We start from the raw sequence: 19,423 nt of genomic DNA, 5'->3' as shown, positions 1-19,423 counted from the left end.
ACAGCGTTAATACATGCTCCACTTTTACTTAAGGATGCAGACAAGAAGCAACAGAGGTGGTTGAAACTTGTTTAAAAGACACAACCCGAGACTCTAAGAGCTATTTTCTCATTGTGAAAAATTGAATTAGTTTTTCAATCTTTTCATGTTGAGTGGTTGTATGTACATTATTAATAAGACTTTTTAGCCTTTGTGGTGTTACTTCCCTATAAAATCCTTCTTCAGTCACATGCAGCAAGACTTCAAAAGCTGTTACACTTTAAAAGACTTAAATCAAATACATGTGTTACTTTACAGCTTAGTGTTCCCATTTAACACAGCACACTCACAAAAATAATTCCAACCTTTATAAAAACTTGAACCCATTACCCACAGACCCCCGGTGATCCCCTCCATACCTGCAGCAGTCAGAGCCAGCAGACACAGCAAGCCACACACGGACAGCAGAGACTTCATTTTAACTGCCAGGGGTCTTCCACTCATCTCTCTCTGCTATATATACCGCTTCAGCTGAAGGTCAGAGGGCACAACAGTGGAGGTGGCACCCTGCAACTGCAGCCATATCAGCCATTTTGTGTCTGAACAGCTGAGTGCACCAATTGGGAGATAGTAGAGAAACCAAGCAATCTCAACTTAGGGTCCAAACCCGATCACTGGTTGCCAATCTTTGTGCAACTTCTAACTTGTGATTACCACTTAAAGAGTAGAGTAGTTTTATTGCAAACTTCAGGAGATTAAAAGAAGTATTTCAGTTAAGCAGGCACAGCTGGAGCTTTCCGTTAATTGTGTTTCTTCTCAAAGGATTAAAGATGTCTGTGTACCACCTGTGTTTATCAGAAATGAGAACTCCAGGCAGCAGAGACTTCACCACTGCCAGCAGGAGCTGCTCTCTGTCACCACCTGGTGGATGGACAGCTCATAACATGCACCTCACACAAAGCGGGAAACAGACGGGTTGTAATAAAAAAGGTACAAATTTATTTTTTTCATCTTTACAAAGGCCTGTTTACCCAAGTTTTTATAAACAAAATATAACAGCTTCTCATCGACCTGGACTGATGGGAAAAAAAATCACAAAAATATAAAAAAAATGCTTGTCACCAAAAATGGAAAACAGGACAAGAATGACAGATATATATAAAGAATGAAAAAAATATTGAACACAATGAAAAGTGTTGACTTGTGTCCAAGAAAAGAGTTCACAAAAAATAGATGACAAAAATAAGTTCCTCATCACTGAATCAGGCAGTACAGAACAGCAAGTGCTTCATATCAAATACCTCAAATTCCATCAAAAGACAGCAGTGCTGCAACACAATGTACAGAAACACTTTAGGGACAGTGTTTGACCAACAAACAGCAAACCTCAGCTGAGCTTGATTCAGGCTGAGACTCACTATCCATCAGAAGAACACCAAACCCTTCAACAAAATTTCACAAACGTAATATGCAAAATTTCCCCCATGTTTAGCATGAAAAAAGCAACTAGTCTAACCAGATATAAAATCAGTGTAAGTGATTGAAAAGCGTCCACACATCTCACAGGAGACAGCTTCACACTGAACACATCAGTATTGAGTTAATGGAAAATGTTGGAACCCCCGCAGAAAAATAAACAAAATGTCAAAACAAAAGAAGCGCAATTTAGACAAGAGAAAACAGCAATTAGTAACATGCATTCAATTGGCAAGAGAACATATAAGAGATCAAAAGACAGATACAGATCCAAATAAAAGGAATGTTTACAGCATCAAGTTGTGGATCAAATAGAGTCTGACAGGAGGCAGGCTCCGAGCAGAGATTTCCAGTCCAATCCCCGACAGAAACATAAGCAACAGAACAGGAGGTGGACAGACAGACAGATCTCACAAGTCACTTCTGTTCTTCTTCTTTTTTTTTTATGTATTCTGTTGTTAGATTCAGAGAAAACAAACATCCAGCTATTGATGAGTGTGTAGCTTCAATTCATAGCAGTTGATCCACTTTGTGTTAATTTTCTAGAGTTTTGAACGTTAAACTAGTTGTGAGAGATGTAACCAGGCTGTACTTTGAAGTTTATTTCTATTTAAGTGACCACAAACAAATGAAAAACCTCTCTGCTCCCCTTCACTGTACGCTGTTCATACATGTGTAAATGACACACCTTCATGCAAACTTCAGGCACACGCGACAAACGTGATCAGGTGTGAAGTTATATGAAAGGTGTTAAGGTCAGCAGAGCACCGGCTGACAAAGAGCACCATGCAGGCAGAGACTACATTCTTTGATAAACACAGGTCAAGTTTCAGACATTAACTGTAGGTGTAATGTGCACACCTATCGACGGTGCATAGATAACTTCACCTCATGTAGAAATGAAACCAACAAAACTGACTGAAGATGGAATTGCATAAATACCAAAAACTCTAGTGCATAGTCACTGAAATCAAGGAAACAATGAGAGCAGACGGACTGGATGTCTTTGGAGGAGAACCAGAAGCCTGCAGATTTTTCATCAGACAAAGTGAAGGAGTAACTGAGTTCCAGTCAGACTGTCTGACATCGATCCAAAATATAAACATCCCATTGAACGGCTGCTTTTTGTAGTTACCACAGGTTGTGGTAGAGAGCAGACACCAGGCTGACATGAGCTGGCGGAAATAAGACTTCAGTCTGATTTTGTCTCTCAGGTTGTGGTTCCCCTTTAAAGACTTGGTATAAAGTTGTTTAACGTAATATAACAAAATGTCCACCTTCAAGATTCAGTAACCTGACAGAAAAATATGAAGACAAAATAAGACGATCAATGTAAATTGTTCAACAGCTTATTTTCTAAGGGCTTATTTAGATATGAAAACATGTTTCAAGTAAATCAGACACAATTTCATTCAACATTTTTCCTCAAATTAGCTTTGGGATCAATTTTTCCCAAACTTTCATATTCAGAAATGCCTTCTGTTGTAGTTTAAGTTTTGTTTTTTTGTGGCAACTTGCACAAGAATATCAGCAAGTCAATAAGAAAACAAACAAATTAAGACTGGGAAACCGCAAAAATCCACTTCCCCCCACAGAATCATGAGCTGCTCACTTATTGTGTTTATACATTCAACTCTCCGTCAATTTGTAGCACAAATAACACTGTCAGCGTGCTGGTGACGACGGCAAACGGTGACACTGGAACTATAGGGAGCACATTGACACACACCTAGGACGGACTGATGCTGAGAGCTTACATGAGGAGACCGTCAAAGTTTTCAAGTGGCCACAGACCGGCTCTGACACTGAAAAACAACCTCCAGAAACCCCACAGGGCCTCCTCCTCAAACACACTGACCGTCCTGTGTTCTCAAACTTCAGAATTTTTACAGTACGAGACTGACGCAGAGCTTAACCACTGGATTTAAGAGTTTGGATAATGCCAAAGAAGGATTTCTGTTTAAAAAGTAGTCAAGCTCCTGGAGGGAATCTTACAGTGAGTAAGTTGTTTTAAGTGTATGTGTGTGTGTGTGTGTTTGTGCGCTTGTCAATGGGTTTGATCAGTTCATGGAGCAGTCCTCGCCCTCTGTGTCGGTGTCTGTGTCCGAGCAGGCGGTGTCCATGGCGACATGCGCGGGGCTGACGATGACCGCTCGCCTCTGCTCTTCTTCTGCGCTCGCTCTTCTTTCCTGCGCGCGCTCAATATGCTGGATGGCCTGTGAGCAGAGGATGAGAGGACATACAGAAAATAAACACACAAGTTTCATCTATGGCTTCAAAGTGCAAAGTGAAGACTGTAATAACATCTAAGTCTTGGGGCCAATCCCAGTTGTCCCCTTCCCCTGAGTCTACTTCTTTCCTTAGGCCCTCTGCTTTGAGGGAGAAAGGGAAGTTTTCAGACCCTATATTATGTTGGTTCTGAACACTGTAGCGTTCACTTTTATAGCTTATGTAGCTAATGCAGCTCCTGAATGCAGCCTAGCTCTCAAATCATTCACATACTGCAGGTCATAGTAGTGAAGTCTGTTTGCCGTTCACTCTGGTCTGATATCAGTATGGCTTTTATGTATGACTGTGGCTATAGCAGCATCAACTAGATTGATATATAAAGCAATTTTAAAATACAACCAACTATTTAAAACACGGATAATATTTACTTTAAGCAGAAAATTATTGGATAGCTGATGAAAACACGAGTATCATGATTCCCGGCAGTGCTGGTATCATAAGTAATTTCTCATACCCCTTCCTTTCAAGTGACATCACAGTTTGTCTTTGTTTGGAGGACTGTGTGCCCCTCCCCCTTGACTAAATGGAGAATTGAGATAGGCCTTCACTAGCTGTGAACATGCAGAGCCGAGAGCTAAGTGGTAGAACTGGTACTGGCCCTTTGAGTTCAATCCTGTGTGCGAGCTCTTACCTGCACAATAGTGTCTAGATTCTGTCTAGACGTGGACACGGTGCTGGTGTGGACAGACGGGCTCATGGTTACTACAGTGACATGATGGTGGGGGTGCTGGGTTAGTGTTGGGGCTGGCACGATGACCGTGGGGTGGTGGGTTGGTGCGGGGGGAGTAGGAGTCAGCACCTAAAGGAGGAACAAAATAGAAAAAGCTGAATCGTCATTTTGCTAAACATAAATCCAACACCACTTTCTACAGAGCTTTCAGAGTCAAGTCCCTTTAAAGGTTAAAAAGAAATAATAACAGAAGCCTTCTGTTTTCTTTCCTCTGTGTTACAGACTCCTGCTCTCTGTGTGTGGGTGTGTGTGTCTAATTCTGACCTTTGGACTGTGTGTTTGTCCCTCAGCGGCGTGGATCTGCTGCAGTCTCAACAGCGCCTGGCTCTGCAGAAGCACCTGCTCTTCCTCTACCTGCTGGGTGATCACCTTCAGACGCTCAGGGTGCAGCTGGGTGTCCAGACATCGCATCTGCACACAAACACAGGGACTTGTTTTTAAACATTCAATCCTTTTAGTTCAACTCTAAATGATGCATTATACTACAAAATAATCAAGAAGAACAGCTTTTCATTTTAACGTATTTGTTGGTTTCTGAAACAAAAACCTTTTGTTTGTTTTAGGGGGAGCATCTAGACCACAGAGCCACCACTGTTTACTCTCTTTCACAGCCTTTCTAAGTTTCTTTTTGTCTTCTTTGTCTCAACCTGCTGGTCAGGTAGATCCAGGATGTCAATCAGGAACTGCATGGTGAGTGGGTAAATATGTCAACACCACATCTCACTGCTTGTTAGCATGACTGATCACCACAAAGTCGAATGGATGGTTTAAGTCAGATAACCTGTGATAAGCCTTTACCTCCAGTGACACAATATCACTGCCCAGAGATGCTGAGTATTTCCCTGATCCACACGGCCTCCTTTAAAAACACACCATCACCAAGGAACATCTTTTATGATTTTTATTTACTTATCTGAGTGGACTGTTTTCAGACTTGTATGCTTAGTAGTATTTAGTTCCAGGTCTTCACATACAGTCACAGTATCAAGTAAAAAACATCATCTTTGACTGATGATCACATATTATTAGCAGAAACTAAAATATGAGAAGTGGTTGAGAATCAGAGTGTTTTTGTGCTTTCATCATCTCGTTATTTCTGCACTACTTAAGAGGACAAGGAAGAAGACCTGAGCCGTGCAGTTATTCTGAAACTACTTCTTCATCCTCACCTGCTCCTCAATCTGCATACGGGCTGAGCGCTCCTTGTCCAGCTGCTGTCGCAGCTCTAACATTTCCCTCCTTAGCTCCTCCACCTTCTCCTCTTCCAGTGTGTCTGGAGACCCGATCCCTTCATCCTTCTCCTCTGCTCGCCTCCTCTTAGGCGAGGAGCCACTAAACTCCTGCAATGACATGAACATCATGTACGGTCAGATCAACATTTACACATTTCAAGCTTGGTATACATCTTTGCTCCAGTGCCCTTAAGGGTGTGGTTTTTTAGGGATGTGAGGACTCTGAGGAGTTCCGGCTTCATGTAATAACAATCCCTGCTGCAAATTATAAGTAAATAAACGGACAGCACAAGTTAACAAGACTAGTAAACACATATTGACTGGAGTTAATGCAACTCATAGAATCCCAAGAGGGGCGCTAAAGGGGATAAATTAAGACATTTAAGGGCGAAGAATTAGATATAAGGAAAAAAATCAGCCAAGATGTTAGTACAAATAGTGGTCTACAGGAAATTACAAAATACATTTTCTCTTCCACTAACTCAGTTTGACTTGAACTAACCAGGGCGTTCTGCAAATAATCACAAGTTTGCTTAAATTTGAAAGTAAAACGGCATTCATGTGTAAAGAAAGCTTGGTAGTAAACAAAACCTCAAAAAAAGAATAAAGGTAAAACACAAGAGCTAAAGCTATAAAGTTTAACATGTTTTCACAGCTGGACATGGAACCAGTCTGCCTCTGGCTAACTTGTCGTTCAATCGTTTTACTTTTGAGCTGAAAGGGTGTCTGTATACGGGATAAGGATTGAAGCATGCAGAGGAGCAAATGCATTCTGAAGATAACAAAAGCCAGAGAAAGAAATCTTCATCTCAAATACTACATTTTGGATGTAAAAACAATGCTTTTGGAAGACATTTTATGGTAAACATGCCACGATAAGACCACTCGAAAGACAATGTCAACACTACACAAAGTTTTTGACTGCATGAAATTAATACATAACATTTCAAGAGTTTAATTTACTGGTATATGTAGTAGTAAGCACTAAATGTCCACACAGAATGGGTTTAGCATATCTATTATCAAACACAGTGGAACATGTGGTCACCTGGATGAAGCGTTTCAGCTGGTTGTTTTGTGCTAGAAGCTGTGTTTTTTCTTGCTCTAAGGTGAAGATGTAGTCTGCTGTCTGCTGCAAGATGGCCGCCTGACAGGGAATAAGAAAGGCAGAAGACAACAATAACTTAACATTTCTCAAGAAAGTGTCACAGAAGCAAAATGTTAAGTAAAATTAAGACCAATGACGGTGTATTCAATGTGTCTGTGTGTGTGCATGTTTCTGTACCTTGCTGAGTTTCTCTCCATCTGTGTGGGGCAGGAGTGTTTTGAGAGACTGAAAGCCTGCGTTGATGCTCTGCATGCGCCGGCGTTCATTGCTATTGGCGATCTCACGGCGGATTCTTCTCTCCTGGTCCTGGGCCGTCTCTGGACTGAGAGGGATGTTGGCAAGACTAAGGGCAGAGGTTAAGAAAGACAAATAATCATTATTCTGTCCACGCAGGCTCTGTGTCTGAACAGAAAAGGTAGAAGCTTCTTTGTGATACATGCAAGATCTTTTCTCTAGCTCAGGTTTTGACAAACAGCAACGGTAACATGTGCAAGGAGCTCCATAAACCCTAAACCAGGAACTTGATGAGGCACTCAAGACCTCTTTACATTCCTCTGTCACAGTTTGAAGGTCTTTGAGTCTGGCTGAACCCAACGCCCTCTTACACACCTCTGTCTCATGAGGTTAGGATGTCATAGTGGCTGAAACTCTTACGTCATATTTACTTTGGGGAGAATGTGTGAACCATTAGAGCTCAATTTGGCCACAGAGCAGAGACGACGACTGGTCTTCAGAACAAGATCTGGGATGTTAAGTAAAAGAAAACAAATTCTTATCTATTTATAAGATTAAGTTCCCTTTGGTGCAAACCATTACACACAAGTTGCTTAATTTCATGTCCCATCTAAAATATTTTTCTTCTGCACATATGTTGAAATTTCTTTTGAAACTTGTGTTGGGAAGGCTGGGGAGCCATGAATATACCCTTACCCCTACTATAGGAATTTTTAAGATCGTCTTAAGAGAAGAGGAGCCATCCAACTTGTTACTAGCAAAGGAATCAATATCACTGGGGTATGGGGATGCAATAGATCTCATGGCAATGATATCCTGCACATTTGTAAGGGATTTGTAAAGGTTCTGGAGAAACAGGTCCTGCCAAGTAGACTGTATTTTTATAACAGACCTATTTCAACAAGACGATTCCAAACACACATTCTATCGCACAACAGCATAGTGAAGTAATGCAGGTATTGAACTGGCCTGTCTGCAGTCCAAAACTGTCACCCCATAAACATGCGGGCACATTAATGCCCAGTAAACAAAAAGATCTCTTCAACTTATCATCAGCAGACTTCCTGCATTCAGCTACATTGTGGACACGCTCCTTTTCAAAGAAACAAATCATGTTCTCTTTAATTCGTAACACTAGTTTTTATATTCTGTCTGATCCGGTGTAAAAAACAATTTGGTTTACACAATCTGTTTCGCACTCAGCCCAGTCTCCAAACTTTGACACGCGGTTGCATATCCTCCGGCAAGTTTGAAATCAACTTAAAATTTACAAATCTCGCCCCTGTGACACAAACATTGACCATGGTTTCAATAAAAGGCATTTCAGCCAGGTTATATAAGTGAACACATGGTTTACAAGTGTCGTGTTGCCTCAGGTTCAGGCTGTAATCAGCTGTTGTCAGCTGCAGTTCACATGAGCTGCGGACCTCCAACATGGCCGCCGGAGGGCGCGTGAGGTGCTGCTGCGTTAATGTAATCTGACTCCGCGCGCAGCAGCAGCAGGCCCCCTGACATCATGGAGAACAATGCGCTGAACCGTTAGCAAAAGCTAGCAACGGCCAGGGGTCTGCCGTTCACAGAAACAAATAACTTCTGGTCTTTACAACCCAGTACGACGCATTTCCATTTAAATTCTCTTTGCGAATTAAATAACAAAACAATTACATGACGGGTAAAGGAAAATGAAATACGTAGAGCGATATGTCGTTAGCTTAAGCTAAGCTAAGAGTAGCACGCGACACAGCCATGGTTGCTGCGCAGAGCGTTATCCTGCTACGCACAAAGCATGGCTGAAACCACGTTAAACACATTAATTTAAAACACACACAATATTAACTACGTTTAGTGGTCAGCTTTCCGTCTAAATTAAGATATGGTGGACACTGTAATGCTGCCACCATGCTAATAGATTTGTAGGAGTGAAGGGGTAGGGAGCACGTTAACTACCACGTGGTTGATGTTCAACTGGACGCAAATGTATCGATTTCGCGTCGCTGATTTACATATTTCTGAGTTGAATGACTTCGAACATGCCTCCGTTGCTGTTACATGTCAAACGGCCGGTAACTGTAATGACATTAAAGGTTTTTGCATCATTTCGTTTTCGCCATCAGCATCTGGCCACGAAGCTGCTAATTTCTACCACCATGCGCCTCCTGGCAACACATCGCAGCACGGCTAACCGCTAGCATGCTAACTGAAGTCACACTGCATCACACGTACATACACGCACAACAGCCACACGAGGGATTATTTGTGCAATCAGTTTCCGATAAACAAAAGAAATAGCAAGCTACACACCTGCAAAGACCTCCAATAACATCCTTCTCCGTCTTCTTAAACTGCTGTAAGGACGGTATCTTTTCTGTCGGCATCATGAAATATTCCATGCTTTCAAAGCCACCTTATGTAGTCCGTGTTTTTCTCTTCCTTCACTGCGGTCCTTGTTAAAGTATAATGAAGTACGTCTTAAGCACAGAGCTCTGGTTTTAACTCCTCAATGGTGCATCTCCAAGATACAGCGACAAAATCAAGAAATATGAATAATAGACAGAAAAATAAAAGTAAGTTGAAGCTGTGTTGCTTCCCTCAGCTGATGGGGTTCCCTCCAATGTATGTGTGTGGCTTTTTGCCTCCGCCTACTACGTGTCTGTGTGTGTATGTCTACTGCCTCCGCCTACCGTGTGTGTGTGTGTGTGTGTGTGTGTGTGTGTGTGTGTGTGTGTGTGTGTGTGTGTGTGTGTGTGTGTGTGTGTGTGTGTGTGCAGCTGATCTTTGTGAGGCGGGAAACAGCTGGTTGGAATCAGAGCCCTCTTTCCGGAGAGCAGAACAAACAGACCTGCAGGAGAGTCTGTGTGTAGCTGCAGCTTTGCAGTCCACAACTACACACCTAGTGCGAGCCAGCTAGCAGCGAACAAAACCTTTTAGACTGCGTAAAAATAATGAAATTCACAAAGCAAAGAAACAGAAGGAAGAAGAAGAGACTTTAATCCTTTCAGATTATTTAGTATGCTTTTTCTTGTGCAGTACATTGGCAGCCAAAGGACTAAACTGTTTAAGTCGGATTTTGTGAGTAACTTTGTCAATACTTTGTCAAGCCCCGCATCACTAAATTAAAAAGATATGACAAAATGTTAACCTTGAAGCCAAATCAGGGTCCCCGAACGACAACAATCCAGACCCGATTTTTTTCATTTCCGGTGCCCCCCCCCCCCCCCCCCCCCAAAAAAAAAAAAAATAAAAAAATAAAAAAATAAAATAAAATAAATAAAAATAAAAAAAAATAAAAAAAAATAATCCCATTTCATCTTGTTCCATGCATTTTTTCACTTATACTTTTAAACGTAGCCTAACCCAAACACAGGGAAGGGTTCGAAATAGATACATATATTTAAAATAATACTTAATTTACTGTGTCTATAAAAAGCAATGAGAAAAATTATTTTAAGTAAAAAATTGGCAGTCAGTGATGTGGTTATAATGATTTATTTTCACTTAAAATTTTGAGTTACACTGATGGTAGTGACCAAATATTTGGCCCAGGTTTATCATATTAAATCTGTAATTCTATACAGACAGTCAGGTCACAACCTGTCTATTAATTGTGCATTTCCCCCCCCACTTTCTGAGTTGAATTATGATTTAAAAACGCATGTTTTAAATGAATAATAATTTTTAAAAAAGTGAAAAAAAAAAAAAAATCTACAAGCCTTTCAAAGTAAGATATTTTGTCAATAAGATAGTATTTAAGCTCATTCAGATTTTTAAAAAGTTGTTGCCATACAATAATGTAAGATAGATTGCATCACAGTCTATGCTGCAGGAATTTAAGGATGCACAAGTTAACTTTATGAAACTAACATATTTTTTTATTAACACTTTAACATGTACAGCAGGTGGCAGCAATACACCATACATTTCGGTTCTCCAGCTGCCATAAAAAGACAGCAGGATTGTTAACATGGAAATTTGCTGGTTAAAAAAATCTTTTAAAATACATAGACATTTGTAAAGGAGTTGTTGTGCTTGGCTCTGTAATGTCATGACTTTACAAGGATAATCACAATTTTCTTGTGGAAAGAATTGTATTATAAAAAAACGATCTAGACTTGTTTGTTTATGTTGACATTAAAAAACAAAAACTAAATTTTGTTCAGATCTGTTTTAAATTTTTTTTTTTTTTGTTTAGCCGGTGAGCCAAGCCATTTGGAATCTCTCTGTGAAACTGTATTGCATGGTTTGGCGCCCACACTGCTGACACCAGAGCTCAGATCACTGTACATCACTGATGAGGGACGAACACATGTTTAGGTTAATTCTTAATTCAAACATTAATTTTCTGCACTTTGCAGCTGAGCTATAATGAGATATACCATTTTGCCTTTTTAAGCCACCCGTTTCTTAACTATTTTCTCATACTCCCAATTTATTACATGTAATGCCAATTTGTTGCTTTTTATAACATAAAATGCAATACTGTTTATTTTTTTCTATAAATCACATGAATATGAAAGATTATTAAAGACATCACACATGGAATGGTACTTCTTTGTTTTTATTTTTCCATGCAATTAAAATTTGCTAGACAAAGCATAAAAACAAGATAAAGTTGTTATGTGTGCAATGAAAAAGATAAATATTCGGCCATTATTCCGCCTGACAGTAAACAAAAGAAAATATCTCCCATCTTTCAACACATTTAAGTTAAATTCTCAACACTTTTCCATTCACCTAAATAAAAGTATAAACCACTTTTGGCCAGAGTACAAGCCTGATGCTGAGTTTCTCTTTGGAAAAAATAAAATCTGCATCAGACTTTTGGATATGTTAGAGTAACTTAGGTCAGTTTAAAATGTGCAGCACAGTACACTTAAATGATTAAGACTTTATATAAGTGCTCACATTTAAAGGGTTGTAGTATTTAATGTGAGCATGGAATAAAAACATTTAGAGTATGGTCAGAGGTAAGTGCATGTTTGTGATACACCTGAACATTACGGCATATTACAAATCTTCGTTAATAAATTAATCATACTAAAACAAAGAAAGCTAACCTGATGTAGCAGATTAGTTGTATCTTGTAGAAAAAATAGAGTAGATTTGTGGATGATGATATCAAAAACAGTGTTTATAGGCAGAAATCTTTCAAAATACTTGTTCAGATGCCATCACTACTATTTTGTTTTGATTTAAGTAAGTAGAACAGGAATGCTTGAAGAAGTTAATAAGTAGGAAGAAAATTAAAGGAAAAAAAATGGTGACTGAATAACCAAACCACCAAAAACTGTGCTGTAACATGATTGTCCGACTAGTGTAAAATGCTTGTGCCTTTGGTTGACCTCTTGATGTGCTTTTCATTAATTTTTGGTTATTTCTTATCACAATTCAAGGTAAAGCCTACCATGAAAGAGCTGCATACTGGCATCATCCTCATCTGTCATCAGAGACATGGTACAAAAAGCCAGTCACCTTTGGATTGCATGAAATGCAGGTTCTGACAAGCTCATGTCAAAGTCCAAGGCTCACTGATCTGAAGGTGCGTCTTTGGCTGGCACTGAAGGTCTGGTCCTCTTGGCAGCTAAATCCTCCACATCAAAGGTGTAGTTATACTGGCAAAACGGAGACAAAGTGAGTAAACTCATAATTTGAGAATTATTGGAACAATGTGGAGGATTAGACGTGACCCCACCTCATTTTCAATGTCTTGGAGAGACTTAATGCGGATGTTGTTTAACTGAGAGTTCAGCTGAAGAGCCTGGTAAAAGAGATGTGTCATACTTGATTGGGGGCTTGGAAAAACACACAGGCACACAGCTTTTAGAAATACAACCCATCACTTTAGTAATTTACCAACCCACCGTGCCATTAGCCTGGATGTCAAACTTTGGGTGAAGGCTGAAGGGAACTCCATCCAGAGCTGCAGGAAAATGCAAAGATTAGTGGGATTTCTTCAGTGGCAAAGCACGATAAGTTTCCTCATTATGAAGCTGTGAGCACCTGTGATTCCTTGGATGCTGCTGTCAGCAGGTTTATCCTGGTTGTCTTTGGTGTGGAGGCTGCGACGCCTCTGACTCAGTTTGCCAAATGGTACTGGAGGAGGAGGGTTACTGCAGTGATAAAGAAGTCAAGCCTAAACACATGTTCTTACAGCCTCTGCACTCAAGCTAGAAAAGCTATTCCCCCTTTTTATGGCAACACATTTCAAACTGTAAGACCTGGTTTTCCAATTAGCTATTCAAACTAGCTAAGAACAACATGCGTCCTGATGCAGGGCACACTGTTTATGATCTTTTAAAAGCACTGAAACACTTCAGTAGTGTACCTGGGTCTGAGGGGCAGAGGAGCAGACGGCTGATCTAGTGAAAGCTTGCGGATATCCAGGCTGACGCTGCGGGGCTTTGCTTGAGGTATGGGGCTGGTAAAATAACCCTTTCTGCACCACAACACATACCCATGGATGTCTCTGCAGAAATGAATGGCAATAGTGATTGTATGGTAATGAACAAATACTTTTATACAAGTTCAAGTTAAATGTAAGCATATGTGAATGATACCAACCCCACATATGTGTAGTGCTGCAGCATCATTTTGCTTTTGGCCGTGAGTTTGACGTCTAACACAGCTGTGTCCACACTCCCCACCGGGACGACACGTACACACACCCGTTTCTTCTTGGAAACAGAGGCCTCTGGAAACACACAAACACACAAATACACATGAAGTCCATCTGACTGCAAAGTAAACCTGCAGTGAGTAAATACAGCACCAGTACCGGGAATGAAACAAATATTAATGTTATGTGGAATGTGTAAACAAGTGTTTATTCATAGGCTTGTACTACTCTCTTTGTGAGGACCAAATGCTGCTTTAAACCATCACAGTGAGGACATTTGTGCCGAACCTCACAACCTTATATCAAATAGTACAGTGTGGGTTATGACTTTGTTCATATGAAGTTTCATGTTTCTATGAACGATGGGATTAGTAGTGGAGGTCAGGATCAGGGGTTATGGGCTACAGTGTGAACTTAAAAGGTCAAAACAACTATTTGAAGACAAGAATAAAAGACATATCATTGGCACTTACTTGGTTCGAGGTACTCTGCTATATAACAGTAACCATGAGGAATAGAGTCCTTTTCTGAGATAAGCTGAATGTCTGAGACAACCATACCACCTGCCAGGTCCTGTAGAGAGACAGAGACAAACAGTCTGTGAACAGATGGTCGGGGCAAAAGAGAACAAAGGCCTGGTGTCCACTCTTACTGTATCTCTGTGTGATACCTTGCAGTAACAGAGGTAATATCCAGCCTTCATTCCAAAGCTGCGAGTAAAGTTTGCTGAGGCCCCGTCTTCTGTGATGCTGATCTGCAGAGAGATTGAGATTTAGAGGTATATTAAGATAGTTCCTCTATCAATAACATAATTACATTAAGAACAGGTAATTTGGCAAGTTTAGGTCATTAAGGGGCGTTTTAAAACAGGGTCTTTTGACTGAACTAAGAAAAACACTGGTCCACCCTGAAATGGTGTGATGGAAATGAAAATCTTGAATTGATAACTATTTGAAACTCCTGACAGCAGTGTGTACTTTCTGAATGAGAAAGGTACAAAAAGCAAGATGAAGGGATTAACTTTATAGATAACAATAATAATAATAATAATAATAATAATAATAATAATAATAAAAATAAGTACACGGGAGCTTTTCATTGCATCGAACCTCGTCAACTGGCGTTCCATAAGCAAAATCTAGCCTTCTGATTACCTCACAGAAATAGACAAATAAAGTATTGCTTCCTGTGTGACCGCTGCTGTCAAGCAGAACTGACCTTAGTTTAGTCTGCAGACCAAGCACTGAATTGAACAGAGCCTTTTCTGTTGCTGACCTCTCCCACTTACACTTAAACCAAACAGATCATGATTGCACTGGACTGCCAGGATACAAATCCTTTTCATGTCCTTTTCAGAACTGCTCTGATCACTAACTGTGCTCAAGTGCTGTTGCTTTGACATGTTTTGATGTGATGGAGTTTTGTTCAAACGTTTTTAAATATTTTGTAAAAGCATCTAAATATAAAATTCTGCATGATGTTTGGTTATCTTTGCCCACTAAAGGTGATTCAAATGATTTTAAAGATTTGTCAGTTTTAAGGAATAGATAACTGCATCATGTTTCATAGTTATAATCTAAGCAGAGGAGATTCAGAATTGTCAGATTTAACAAATAAAATGTTAAATGCAAAATCCCGTTATTCAAAAAAGAAACCTTCTTCCACCCTATACTTACAAAGAGGCCTTGTTAATCTGTTTGCCTTTACAGGTCTTATAGAGGAAGTGTACATTTTTCCAGCCCCCTGGCACTTCACTTTTTTTATTTTTCCCTACATTTCTGTCCCTTTTGAAGACATTATGGAATAAGCCTACAATATAATGTACAAGTCATTCAAAGCAGTGGATAATGGAAAATTTCAGAGCTCTTTTCTGGTTCAGGGAGGGTTGTTATTGCCAGTTTACCTCACTTTGAAAAACTCTCTAAAGGTCAGTCCATTAAAACACTCAAACTTTCCTACGTTACTTCTCCAAAACCCTTAAATATGGCCTGGTGCTTGAGGCTTTAGTGTCCTCTTAGTGTTTGACCATCCTTGAATATATTTTGACTGAAATGTGTCCAGACAGGAATAACACGACTACGGCCCAATCTGTCCAGTACACAGGAGGTGTTTCCAGCTATAAGGCTGCATCGTGTTCATTCATTTCTATTTATTTATTTTATATATTATAAACTACCATATATTTTGATGTGAAATTGAAAAAAATGTCAGGTGTTAAGTTTGTTAGGAATGTTGTAGGCTTTGTCAAAACTAGGCCATATTAGTGTCTGCTGTAACTCAACCACAACCTTAAAGAAGGGTATTGTGCTTTTTTTTAGGCTATATCGTGTCCTGTTGCTAACCATGTAGCAGCTTTATATGATTTACAGCTCAAAAAAAAACCTATTTTCTCACACTGGTGTTTTAGCAAACCCATGTTTCATCCTTTGTTCAGTGCTTTATTTTTTTTTTATCTCCTGTCTCTTTAAGGCTCCATGCTCAACAAATCCCCTTCCTTCTGATTGGCCAGCCCATTGGAGGCATGTTAGGGGAAGAGCTATGGGCAGACCTTAGTGTTTTAGGCCCACCCCTCCAACACACCATGAACCAGTTAAGAGATCCTTGTGCAGGGCCTCGTAATCTTAACAAGTCTCATGAAGGTCTCATAAAGATCTCCAAAGGGACTTGCCATTTTGAGCAGTTTACAGATTCAGGGATTTCCCCAACATATGGATCTGTAGCAGTTTACAAATTTGCACACATAAAGTATGAACGTCTATTATTGGTGCTTTACAGCCACTGTTGAAAAATGGGAAAACTTAATACCCCCTCTTTAATATCTGTCTTGTAATTATTTGCTGGTTTTCCCACTGTGTTAACCTTGTCACTCCAGTAACGTAACGCTGTGAATGGACAATCTATGTTTAGTTCATCTGTGTTCCTACCAGGCTGAAATCTCTGGGGCAGGTGCTGGTGTTGGAAGTCCAGGCCACTGCTGTGATTGGCCGGACAGTTCCTCGCTCCATCATCGACATCTGAAGAAGAGAAGAGCAAAAGATTTAAAACTCTACAGAGGGGAGGTGCCTGGAAGTGAAGATGATTCAATATTTGTTTTGACACTGTTTGGAGGTGTGCTTGTTTTTTTTCTCTCTCTCATGTGTGATTGTGAACCCTAGAGGGCTATGTTTTGTGCATGACCTGACACAAAAATCAACAATTCTTACTGCTTTTGTTGTTCAACCATACCCCTGTGGCAGCACGTGTTCCCACTTTTTTTTTTTAATTTCCACACTGCTCAGAATGTGAGAATGTGTTTTGTCTTGGTTTTGCTGACTTTGCGAAAACCATCATTCTGCATTAATGTGACAACGTGAGGACAGACAGAAATAAATAAGCTCCCATTCATGTAGGAATTTGGATTATCTCTGTGCAAAATAATCTAGGAGAGAAGGATCCTATTCAGACTCACCAGCCATTCTCAGACAAGTTATCTCCGAATGTTCAAGGATAGAAAAGAACTATTCATGGTAAAAACTCCCTGACCACAGCAAAGGGGATTAAGCATATCCCTTTTTTAGTGTGTTATATCGCATTATCAATGCAATTTAAATAAACAGACAACTTATACTATCTCTGAAATCTTTGTTTTTGTCAGAGAATTTGTAATAATTGGCATCTGTGTCTGATTTAACAAAGCAGAATTCTAAATGCATGAAAAAATCAGACACTCTTTAAAATTAATATGAGACATTACCCAACTGTTTAGCAGATGTATAACACCTCATGGTTTTTAGATCTCTCAGATCGTTAACTCTTAAACAATCTCAAACAAACCATTCAATCATCCTGAAATACATAGACATTAATAAGAGTCTTTTTTAAAAGTGTGCACTATTAAAAACAGTCAAGTCTTGATCTGTTGACACAGCTGTGTGAAATTAACAGTGGATTATTGAATCGTAAGTATAAAGTATAATGATAACTGCTAGGGATGCACATTATACTGTAAAATTCAATTCTCGCTCTTCAAGCGGAGAGAAGAGAGGAGTATCAGATGGACTGTAAACATATGTTAGTTGCCATGTTCTGTATATTGGTGGAAAAACACTCTTCTGGGACAAAACCCTGATTTATGATTTAAATTCACAGCTTTTCCTGGCTCCACAGGTCTGTAGGAACAGTAACTGCACAGTTTTTTTTCTTCTCTCAGCATTGTCCTTCTTTAAAAGAAGAATTGAGTAGATCTCATATTTGTTAATATCAATATACCTGGTATAAATTCTCCTCATCGTCATCACTCTGAAAGCTTTCATGCCAAAAAGAAAAGTCTCTTGTATAAGGTTTCATACAGCACAGTCCAGTTTTAAATATGTAGATCTGTTGTCAGTGTTTACATGACAAAGCAATGAAGATGATTACTACAGATCATTGAGCTTGGATGAACACAACTTTCCATTGCCACAGACTACTGAACTAAACTGTCAAAAACTTTTGTAGAGGTATGTGTGTGGGAAATGTGGTTGTTTGTTTCTTACGTCACACCTATTGTTATTGTTACAGAAGTTCAGACAGCCCAACTAAAATCAGTGACAGTTTTATTGCTTTCCTTTAAAAAACTGTCAGAACACTTCGTGTGTATCTATGTTTCCTGAAAACTACTATGGGCTATGTAGAGAAAAATGGAAAAATGGGGAAAACAAGAGACGTTAAAGAAAAACTTTCTTGAGAGTATGTTCCCATATTGTGACAAGACGGACTCACATATTTCTAGCGACTATTCATTGGCAAAACTTCGCTCCTCCTTGTTTAAAACTTACAGTATTGCCTCTGCTTTATTGATTACGTATTAATAAAATCGAAAGACAAACTTACTGTGTCTCCGTGTTCACTTCGGTGATTGTGAGATGAAACAATTTGGCAGGAGAACAACTTTTCTGTCCACCGCCGAGATGTCTTGCTTTTCCTTCTCAAAGCAGGAAGTACTGAATCCATCATTCCTCCAACTCCCGTCATACCCTGCGTAGGTACGTCACAAATAAACCCGAGCTCCAGTCTGAACGCTAGATGGCGGCATAACTACAGTCAGAGAAATGGCCTGATGCTGCAAACCTCAGTTACCACAATGGTTTTTGTTCTGTATGCTAGCTGTTGACATCAAGTATTTTCTGACGATAATTCATACCCCGTGGAGTACTTTTTTTTTTTACTCCCAAAATAAGAACTAACTGTGTACTGTATCAAAAAATAAAAAATAAATATATAAATAAATAAAGCTCGTCGACACAGCTACAGAATTGGTGTAGGCAGAGGTGCTGAGAGGAGGATCGATGGTCATTTACATGAAAATGAGGGTGAGCGGGGCAGGCTGACGTGGAGGAGAGGAGAAAGTGAAGGGGGTTTAATGAAAAATGGAGGAGGCGGGCAAGGTGGGGAGAAGACAGACAGCACAGGGAGAAAGCAGGGGAACAGAGATAAACACAGAGCTGGGTGATTTTTAGAGGGCAAAGGGAAGTCAGGAAGCTATGAAGCTGGTAATGGAAGCCCTACACACATTAAAGTTATTTGATGATATTGCATATGTAAACAGATCTTGATAAAGTAAATAAAGGAAAAATACCCTCACAGAATTCTAATAGCTAATCTTTATTCATTTTTCATCATGTTAAGGAGCTCCGTTTATTCATATAAAACACAAACTGGAACACATACATTACTAAAAGTACTGGGCTGAAAATTGCAGAAACCATAAAAAGGATACATTCATGCATTTTGTTTTCTCTGTT

At 39.7% G+C, this 19,423-nt stretch overlaps 2 protein-coding genes across 2 annotated transcripts; both read right to left on the bottom strand.

The window, feature by feature from the left end:
- Nucleotides 1-1,021: 1,021 nt before the first annotated feature.
- Nucleotides 1,022-9,728, bottom strand: LOC141785803 (transcription factor AP-4-like). The gene is made up of 7 exons (XM_074664327.1): nucleotides 9,350-9,728; nucleotides 6,992-7,157; nucleotides 6,755-6,853; nucleotides 5,644-5,814; nucleotides 4,739-4,885; nucleotides 4,376-4,543; nucleotides 1,022-3,671 (listed from the first exon to the last, which is right to left on the bottom strand). The coding sequence occupies exons 1-7, from the start codon at nucleotides 9,436-9,438 to the stop codon at nucleotides 3,516-3,518; spliced, it is 996 nt and encodes a 331-aa protein (XP_074520428.1). The 5' UTR covers nucleotides 9,439-9,728; the 3' UTR covers nucleotides 1,022-3,515.
- Nucleotides 9,729-11,605: 1,877 nt separating this feature from the next.
- mvb12a (multivesicular body subunit 12A) lies at nucleotides 11,606-18,635 on the bottom strand. Its single transcript, XM_074695329.1, has 10 exons — nucleotides 18,513-18,635; nucleotides 16,586-16,675; nucleotides 14,332-14,415; nucleotides 14,135-14,234; nucleotides 13,607-13,736; nucleotides 13,371-13,511; nucleotides 13,046-13,155; nucleotides 12,907-12,965; nucleotides 12,738-12,803; nucleotides 11,606-12,657 (listed from the first exon to the last, which is right to left on the bottom strand). The coding sequence occupies exons 1-10, from the start codon at nucleotides 18,633-18,635 to the stop codon at nucleotides 12,571-12,573; spliced, it is 990 nt and encodes a 329-aa protein (XP_074551430.1). The 3' UTR covers nucleotides 11,606-12,570.
- Nucleotides 18,636-19,423: the final 788 nt, after the last annotated feature.

The sequence above is a fragment of the Halichoeres trimaculatus genome, unplaced genomic scaffold (genome assembly GCF_033239565.1).
Source record: "Halichoeres trimaculatus isolate MK-OKI-2021-1 unplaced genomic scaffold, fHalTri1.1 fHalTri1_scaffold_2, whole genome shotgun sequence".
NCBI classification, from domain to species: Eukaryota; Metazoa; Chordata; class Actinopteri; order Labriformes; family Labridae; genus Halichoeres; species Halichoeres trimaculatus.
This window is presented reverse-complemented; position numbering and strand designations above follow the sequence as displayed.